Source organism: Dipteris shenzhenensis, chromosome 11 (assembly GCF_047967505.1).
Source record: "Dipteris shenzhenensis isolate YYH24624 ecotype China chromosome 11, Dip_SZ_1.0, whole genome shotgun sequence".
Classification (NCBI taxonomy): domain Eukaryota; kingdom Viridiplantae; phylum Streptophyta; class Polypodiopsida; order Gleicheniales; family Dipteridaceae; genus Dipteris; species Dipteris shenzhenensis.
In genome coordinates this window covers 11,492,682-11,502,517 of record NC_141606.1, presented here as the reverse complement: position 1 = coordinate 11,502,517, position 9,836 = coordinate 11,492,682, and the positions used below count along the sequence as shown (strand labels likewise).

General features: G+C 39.8%; 1 protein-coding gene across 1 annotated transcript; it reads left to right on the top strand.

The window, feature by feature from the left end:
• Positions 1 to 6,764: 6,764 nt before the first annotated feature.
• Positions 6,765 to 8,522, top strand: LOC147896612 (uncharacterized). The gene is made up of 2 exons (XM_087381920.1): positions 6,765 to 7,898; positions 8,085 to 8,522. Exons 1-2 carry the CDS (start codon positions 6,765 to 6,767, stop codon positions 8,520 to 8,522), a joined length of 1,572 nt encoding a protein of 523 aa, XP_087238046.1.
• The last annotated feature ends 1,314 nt before the right edge of the window (positions 8,523 to 9,836 follow it).

Here is a 9,836-nt window from a genome sequence, read left to right as displayed (position 1 = left end):
GTCAATATTATAAGTAAAGATTTGATTTTTCATACATTGATATATGTTGTCCCTTGTTTATAGGTCCCTGCACAAGAAGATGAGGAAGAAGACGAGGAAGGAGGCGAAGAAGGGAGTGCAGAAGGGAGCGTAGAAGGGAGCGTGGAAGGGAGCGAGGATTAGTCGTAGAAGTAGTGCTAGCTACTCTTTTTTGTACTTAAAGCCACTGGCTTGGCTTCGTGCCTCTTGTATATACACTCCTCTTATTTTTTGTACTTGAAGCCACATGACGTGGCTTAGCTTCGTGCTATATGTACATACAAGCACTTTTTGAGCTTTCAATTTTATTGCATTTTGGAGTTGTAATGTTTTATTTGGAATTGTAATTAAAATGCGGTTGGCTGTAAGAATTGAACTACACAATGTGGAAATGGGATTCTTGTAACTATATAGCATACACAACATACACAGCATTCTGTAAATTAAAAAATATATATTATATAGTGCATCTATCAGTGCGTCTATAAACGCGCCTATATACGTGTCTGTCTGTTCGAGAAGCGTTTATTTGCGCATCTATAAACGTGTCTATAAGACCGTTTATAAATGCATCTATACACGCGTTTAACGATGCGTCTGTCTGTTTTTTAAATTTTTTAGCAGAGCATCTATTTACGCGTCTAGATGCGCGTCTATACGCGCGTTTGTCTGCTATATAGACATGCTATTAAACGCGGGCCTCTAGATGCACCCGTAAGTTTTTTTTTTAGTTCAATAAACGCATCTGTGTGCGTGTCTGTGGGTGCTTTGTCTTGTTGTGAATGTGCATAGACTATCATGCACTAAACAAAATCACAGTGAAGAACAAATATCCAATCCCTAGGATTGATGATCTTTTGGACAAATTGAAAGGGGCCAAGGTCTTTAGTAAGATAGATCTCAAATCTGGCTATCATCAAGTTCGTATGGTAGAAGAGGATATAGACAAGACTGTCTTTAGAACTCAAATGGGACATTATGAGTTTCTAGTTATGCCTTTTGGGCTAACTAATGCTCCAGCTACTTTTAGTAGAATGATGAACCGAATCTTTCTTAAACACCAAGATTGTGTGGTAGTATTTTTTTATGATATTCTGGTGTTTAGCAAAGATGTTGAGGAGCATAAGGAACATTTGAAGCCAGTCTTTTCACTCTTGAAAGAAAATCAATTGTACATAAATCCTGAAAGGAGCAGTTTCTTTCAAGATCAGATAGAGTATTTGGGTCACATTGTATCCATCAATGGGATTCGAGTAGATCCAAAGAAGATCGAGTGCATAGTCACATGGCCTAAACCTCGAGATATACATGAATTAAGATCATTCTTGGGATTGTGTAGCTTTTATAGAAAGTTCGTCAAGAATTTCGCATACATTGCACACCCATTGACAGACCTTCTTAGAAAAGCTAAGCATTTCTTATGGACTGAGCGTCAAGATAAATCTTTTACAGCTTTGAAAGAAGCTCTCACACAAGCTCCTGGGTTGCAATTACCCGATTTCTCTAGACCATTCTTTGTAGTTGTAACCGATGCTAGTGGATATGGAATTATGCAAGATGGACATCCAATAGCATATGAGACCCGAAAATTAAAACTAGCAGAATGCAATTATAGTACATATGATAAAGAATTAACTGCTATTGTGCATGCCTTACGAATGTGGAAACATTATTTGATGGGATCTGACTTTCTTATCAAAATCGATCAGCAAAGTATCAAGGATTTTTTTGACTCAGCCACTTATATCCGATAGGCACATCAAGTGGGCATCATTTATACAGAGTTTTCAGCCCATGATTCAGTATCAACCTGGAAAAGAGAATCTAGTTGCTAATGCTCTTAGCAGAAAGCCAAGTATTAATCACATCACTGCTGTAGAGACCCAGCCTTTCGAAGATATGAAGAATTCTTATCAAGGGGATCCAGACTTTTCCGATATATGGAACAAATTAGAGAATAACAATTGGAATCCTATGTTGGACTATTCATGCAATGATGCAGGATACCTCTTTTATCAAAAGAAATTATGCATCACTCAAGCCTTTAGACAAATTGTAATGGAGGAAATGCACCAACCACCAACCACCTTGGGAACAAATATCCATGGATTTCATAACAGGTTTTCCTACTACAGTGAACCAAAATGATATGATTTGGATGATAGTAGATCGCTTTAGTAAGCAAGCTTATTTCATCCCATGCAAGAAGACTTTAACAGCTCAGCAAGCTGCACATTTATTCATCAAGCATATCTTTGTTCATCATGGCTTGCCAAAGATTATAGTGTCTGATCGAGATTCAAAGTTTTGCAGTAATTTCTAGACTGCATTATTTCATAATCTAGGCACTAAGTTAGACTTCTCATCAGAATCAAATGGACAAACTGAGGTTACAAATAGTACTATTCTGGATATGATAAAAGTTTATGCGGGAAGTCAACCAAAGACTTGGGACAAATACATTCATCTCTTACAGTTTGCTTATAATAATACTCCTCATTCTGCAACTGGAAGAGCACCCTTTGAGATTATCTATGGGAAGTTTTTACCTATTCCTATCACATGATTGACCCATAGAGTGGAAGTAGTAGATGCATTTACCCATGACTATCAAAATATTCTCAAAGAGGTTCAATAAGCCATTGCAATCGCTCAAGAGAAATACACAAAATGTGCTAATAAGAAACGAAAACATATGCCTTTTAAGGAAGGTGATTATGTACTTCTTCAGATTGAGAAAAGAAGATTGAAGAGTGTTGAGAAATGGCCAGTAATCAAGATGTCACCGTGTTTTTATGGACCATTCAAGGTGATTCAGAAAATCAATGATCTAGCTTATAGGCTTGAATTACCTGATAATTGGAAAATACATAATGCTTTCCATATCAGCCTCTTAAAGCCCTTCAAAGGACCTTTACCTATTCATCCTATCTATGAAGAGGCCCCATTGATTGTTGATGAAGAAGAAATTCTAGAACCTGAATGCATTGTTGATCATCAACAGACCTCGACCCGAAAAGGAAATGTCTATACTAAATACTTGCTCAAATTTAAGAACCATCTAAGAGACGATGCTCAGTGGATGCCTGATCAGTTCTTTTGAATTTTCCCAAACCTCCTTAGTTCCTATAATCAAACACGCAACTGAGGTCAGTTGCACTCCAAGCAAGAGGGATGTTATGGAAATTATATTTTTGATATATCTTGCTTTGGACATTATTATTTTTAGTGGAGTGTGACTATGGCAAAGTACTCCATAGGAGTGCACCGGACGCGGCGGGGGTCTCTCTACTTACGAACTAATGGATGTTCTTTGAAAGCTGCATTAAAATGCCCCTCCGGTTATTATAATTCTATTAAATTTTTTTAGGAAATTGAATTAAAATACCCCTCCTTTTGAATGTATGTGGTACACTAACTTTTTTGAGGTGAACTCCGCAAATAGAAAGGTTGGATTAATTTTGTTAACGTGGAAATGAATGATAAATCCACTTGTAAATTGTGAAAACAAAAGAGGTCTTGTAAAAACTATAAAGCAAAGAAAAAGGGAATGACAAACAAGGAAAGGATATGAAACATATTCACCATGCATAAGCTGTGAAGGTGGAAAAAGGGAGGAGAAAGGGAGTAGGGTTGGAACTTGGGCTTAAGCTTTATGAGAGTGAGGGTGAGGTGAGAGCATACAAATTTGAGCTTGAAAAGTGGTTCACGATGTTCTCACATTCAAAGAAAGTCCAAGAAAGGGCTGTATTGCGAAAATGACCACTAGGTTATGGTATATAGTATTTTGAATGTGTATAGAACTTGAAAGGGCTTGCATAGAGATCTACTCTCGATCTACTTTTTCTCCTGCTTCTTCTTCAAAAAAACCTTATGTTTTGAAAATGAGCACTAGGTTATGGTATACAGTGTTTTGAACGTGTATAGAAAGGGCTTGCATAGAGATTTCCTACTGAAGTCTCCTTCTTCTTCTTCATTGGATCTCTAAGTACTTTTCCTCCCTCTTCTTCATAGACTCTCTCTTTTCTTCTTCTTCTTCTTCAAGTCTTCTTCTCGTTCTTCTTCTTTTTCTTCGGTCTTGTTTTTTCCTTGACTATTTGAATGAGGCTTACCTTCTCTTCTTCTTTTTCTTCAGTCTTGTGTTTTCCTTGACTATTTGAATGAGGCTTACCTTCTAATTTAAAGGAAAGGGTATGTTTAAAGGTCTTGTTGTTGTTATTTTTGTTCTTCACACATTTTTATTTCTCATATGTTTTTTCGCAAGTGCTATGAGCCCAAAGCTATGAACACATAGAAGTGCTATGTGAGCAAGTAGAATTAGTTTTCTTTTTCCATATTATCAACATTTAAATTCCCTTAGGTGGATTCTGGGAATGCGAGAGAGATTATTCATATTAAGAAAAAGATGAGCGAGAACTTGGAGTTGGAATAATTTCGTTAAGGTGCAGGTGGAGGAAGGGAGTGGGAATCGGAACTTGGCCTTAATTGTTATGAGAGTGAAAGCATACAACTTTGAGATTTGACAAATGGCTCACAATGCTCTCACGTTCATAGAGGGCCCAAGAAAGGGAACTAACTTATGGTGTAGAGTATTTTAACCGTGTTAGAAAGGGCTTGTATAGAGTTTTTCTTCTTCTTCTTCTTCTTCAATTGCTCTCTAGGTACTTTTCGTTTGTCTTATTTATCGACTCTCTCTTTGTTATTTTTCTTGTCTTCTTCTTTGCTTTTGTGTTCACCTTGACTATTTTAAAGATGAAAAAGGTTTGAGTTCTATTTTAAAGTAAAGGGTTTGTATAAAGGTTATGTAGTAACTTTTGTCACACTCACATTTATTCCTCATATTTGTTTTGGAAAGTCCTATCAGCCCAAATATATAAACTCGTAGAAGCGATATGTGAGCAAGTCGACGTAGTTTCCTTTTCTCATAATGGTATTCAAATCCCTTTAGGTGGCTTGTGGAATTACTTAGAACAAGAGAAAGATTATTCAGATTAAGGAAAAAATGAGCAAGAGAACACTTCGAGCTTGTAGAAAGGCTCAAATAATTTGATTAAGGTTGATGTAAGAATAACTCCCTTTGTCAACCATTATAGTGAAAATAAAAAGAGCCCTTGGAAAAATTACAAAGGGAATGACATACAAGGAAAAATTAGAAAGGAAAGCAAAAGGGAAACATTATAAAGGAGAGGAAAAGGGAATGACATACAAGGCAAGGAAAAGCCACATCTTCACCATGCGCAAGGTGTGAAGGTGGAGGAAAGGAGTGGGGGTTGGAACTTGTCCTTAGCTTTTATGAGAGTGAGAGTCACACGCCTTTGAGCTTTAACGAGTGGAACTTGGCTTCTTTTTTATGAGATGAGAGTATACAACTTTGAGCTTTGACTAGTAGTTCACTATGTGCTCACTTTCATAGAGGGAAAAAAGGCTTGCATTTTGAAAATGGGAACTAGCTTTAAGTTATGGTATATAGTATTTAAATCACAAAGGGCTTCTATAAATATTTTCTTCCTTCATTGGCTCTCTAGGTACTTTTTCTTCCTCTCCTTCATGGACTCTCTTTTAGTTTTCTTTTCCTCCTCCTTCTTCACTCTTATTTTCACCTTCACTATTTTAAAGATGAGTGAGGTTTATCTTCTTATATTTTTAAATTAAAGGGGTTTTATAAAGGTTTTGTTATTGTTCTTCTTCAATTAAATTGTACCTCATATTTGTTTTGGCCCATGCCACATGGAGCTTAATATGTACCCCTTATTCTTAAATTTTTCTCCATTCATAAACATTAAGATAAGGTAAGTGGGAAACTTTTTAGACGTTTTTAATTCAAAAATTACGTTCAAATCAATTTTAATCGACTTGAATTATTTAAACAATTCAAAACACCTAGTTTTATTCACAAAATGTGATAATTAGTTGACCAAGAAAATACCACTTAAGTTTGATTTTCTTGCATGATATACGATATTAAAAAATATATATCACATGGTAGTAAGAAATTCATGTTTTGTTAAGCATTGACCAATCTACTAATCCCCCTACGCTTAGTGTGTAATATATTGCACCCATGCCTGCCATATGGTACACTTGTTGCACAACACCTTGCCCCCTTCCTCTCTGTTAACTGCCTCCACTTCCCTTCATAGCCACGCCTCCTCAGACCTCAACTACTCCCCTCACCCCAGCCCTCCCCACCCCCTTTCACTCGCTCTTCTTCTTGATTATCTCTCTTCCTCCCTTAGGCTCACGTATGGCTACTCTGCTTCACCCGATTGCATAATCTCTCCTCATGGTTGTATCTCATATGTACTTCCTCCTTAGCAAATCCCTTTGACTCCTCCACGACACGACATGGCCTTAACCAATGAAGCCTCAGAATGGATTTACAAGCTCATAAGTTCAGCTATAAGCCAAGAAAGGACAAAGAGAGTAAATTATTTGAGCTACAAGTTTGTGTATATGATTTTTGCGTTTGTGTGAAATTCAGACTAGCTTTGCTTAGTTTAGTTTAGGCGAGGATAGCCTAGGTTAGCTTCGCTTAGGTTAGTGGTAGACTTGCTCTCTTTTTAACTCTACAACACTAAGGGAGCACCTATTATTGACTCACTCTCTCGCGGCGTCTTCTTCTTCCCCTCTCTTTGTTGTCTTGACAGCACACCCGGCTCATCTCCTCATCCACAACGTGCTTATTGAGCTCTTAATTTGCCCTCCTCATCAGTACTAACCTCCACATCGCAATTGTTAGCTCCAAAATGGCTAGCTTCCCTCGTGCCCCCAACCTCATCCTTCTCGTGGTTATCCTTGCAGTCGCTGTCCTGTTGGGTTTATTCCAGTTCGCGGGACTTGTCCAGCAGGCCCCAGCGCACCGCTTGTCGCACTTCAATCATACCAGCTACCTGGTCGATGCTATTCACGTTCTTGAGAGATCTCACTACTCCTTGAGCATGGGTCTGGAACGCAATCAGAATCAGAGTGAGCTCATCTTGCAGCGTCAGGCTGACGTAGAGGCAAGTGTGCAAGGTATGAAGCAACTGGGATCGACACTCGGCCGGAAGGTAAATGAGCTGGAAATCGCAGCTCAGGTCTTCAAACAGGAGCTCTCTCTTAGCGTCCAGTTCGTACCTCTCAAAGACATGGGTCCTCCTCTTGCAGACAGAGATGGGCATATCTGGCATTATTTCATGTCTGTACTGAAAGGACGGGGGATGGCTGAGGGGCCTCCCGAGGTTTTCACATTTCCATCCGCGCTCTCGCATGATCGTTTGCTCTGCTTCAAGGGGAACAATACGTCCGACGGAACAAAGAACTTCTACGCATTTGCATTTAAGGATGGTCTTCCAATCAGCTCAGTTTTACTACCAGGTGTCACACTGATCTCTGATACGTATTGGGACTTCGGTAATCCTTGGCACGCCATGTACAATCTACTCCAATTCGTCTACTGGAGAATCGACAATCAATGTGGCGCTGCTTCGAGGCTACTAGCTTTCCACCAAGCCGAATACAGGAAAGAGATTGGCAATTGGATCGGAAATGTGATGAGAGCTGCGGGATTGCCGCACACAGTGGAAACAATTAGCAATGGGGAGCAGCCCGTATGTTTTGAGCAAGCGGTAGTTAGCCGTAGTGGGATAGGTGGAATGCGAAGCGAAATGCGAAGGAAGATGTACACGGAAGCTCGATGTCAAGTTCGCCAGAGCTGCGACGTCTCGGTGGTGGACAAGCCCAAGGATGGCGGGGTGAGAGTCACCCTGGTAGTTCGATCGGGAGGGCGGAGATTTAAAGACGAAGAGGCATGGCGAGAGGCGGTGAGGCAGCAATGCGAACTTGTGAATGGGTGTAGGTGGTCGGTCATGTATGTTTCCAATCTAACATTCTGCCAACAGGTTTGATTATACTCCCTGCTCACGTCTCCTGCAGCTCGTTTTCTCGATCGATGTCCGACTAAGACTTCTTTACAAATGGCAGAGACTCGATTTCTTTGTAGGTGCATCTTTAATCCTGTTGTGATTCCAACAAACTGTCGTTTTTCGATCTCACGTTCTCTTTCTCTTTCTCCAATACCTCACTAGGTAGAAGGCATGAGCTACACCGATATTCTTGTGTCTCCTCACGGGGCGCAGCTGACCAACATGATCTTCATGTCGCCGGGCGGTCGAGTCATGGAGATGTTTCCCGCAGGCTGGTTGGAGCTCGCCGGCCATGGCCAATTCATCTACCGCCATCTGGCAGACTGGCTGGGCTTGCAGCACGAAGGATATTGGAGAGACCCAAACACGCAGCCCTGTCCAGATCCAAGCAAAGCTAGTGACTGCTTCAGCCACTACAAGGACCAACCGCTGGGAATCAATGCCACACACATCGGCCACTGGCTGGGTGCTGTCATCGCCAACTTCCAGAGCTCGTCTGTTGCTGCTGCTCCTCCTCCTCAGCCCAATCCTTACAATTCCCAGTCGCTCCATTCCGGTAATACTCAGACTTGCGAGTGCCCAGCTAATTTGCCATATTAATTTCCCAACAAGAAGCTCTCGAGTCAGTCTCGACTCTTTCTTCCTTCACTGAATCATGGTATTATATGATGTGTTGGTGCCCGGATGTAGTTGATCACGTCCATTTGATTTGAGTTTCCTGCATGAGGCGTCTTGGCACCGGGTGATCCGGAGCTATCGGTGCAGCAATCAGAAATACTCATGACGATTATTTACCAAATGATGCTTTTTTTTTCCCGATTAATTTAAACTTAGCGCACCCCGGCTTAGGGGATGTGAGGGAAGGGATGAGGCCGAATGATCGACTCGAACCTCGGACCCGACGATAGAGCACGTCAGGCTACTTCCCCATCTCCAAATGGCTAGTACTTCCCCATCCCTAAATGATGCAAATGATTTAGCAAAAGTAGAATGTTGCAAATATTTAATATTCAGCTTTACATAGCTACATTATATAAATAATATAAATTAAAATGTAATTATTTATTAAACTATATTTAAGAAAGATTAGAAATAACCACATGCATTAAAAGAAGGAATTTGCTTCAAGAATTACTAAAAGATGTAAATAATAACCTCCAAAAAATGGATTGACAAAGAGATAATTAAACAGAACCATTAAATAGAAGTTTGCCATGTATGTTGAACCTACACATTTGAATTGCTCTCCTTGATCCTTTTCACAATAAGCTATGGCAAATTAAAATTTAGCATTCATGGAGCTGTCCTTTTGAGTCGTCTAGAATCTCTATTTATTGTTCATGTTTTCTATGAACAAGTGTACAATCTCGTTGACAACAAGATGCTTGATTTGATCATGAGCTCACTCTCATTATATTGTATGATTTGGAACAGAAGAAAATTCAAGCAATCTTACTCTATGGGAGAATGGCCTTCAATCACATGCCATCATTAGGCAGTATGCGGCCCAAAAAAAGAGAGAACAATGAGTTTGAAAGAAACGCATGAGAGGATAATTTGATAGAGATAGAGAAAACCATAAAGCAACAAATTGTCCTTGAAACGGTGAATTTTTTCAATGACAAAACCCAAAGAATGGAGAAACAGCTGAAGGATGAAATCTTCAATTGAATTGAACAGCACCCTGCAGTGATAGGATTACAAGATCGAATAGCTAGAGAGGAGGCATAAGTGCAAGCAGCACTAATAGCTAATGTGCACAACACACTGGCTATTGTAAAGCAGCCTGCAGACAAAGAAGAGTTGTTCCTAAAGAAATGTACATCGACCATGCTAATGAAATCTAATGAAATAGCCAAGGTCGCAAGGGTTCTGCAAGTTTCCAAGCATTCCTTGTACAAGGCAAGATTTTGT

Bases quoted from the DNA above. Each gene is read 5' to 3' on its own strand.
- LOC147896612 (XM_087381920.1), top strand. From the start codon at position 6,765: ATGGCTAGCTTCCCTCGTGCCCCCAACCTCATCCTTCTCGTGGTTATC. The intron at 7,899-8,084 runs GTTTGATTATAC...ATACCTCACTAG, and splicing joins ATCTAACATTCTGCCAACAG to GTAGAAGGCATGAGCTACAC.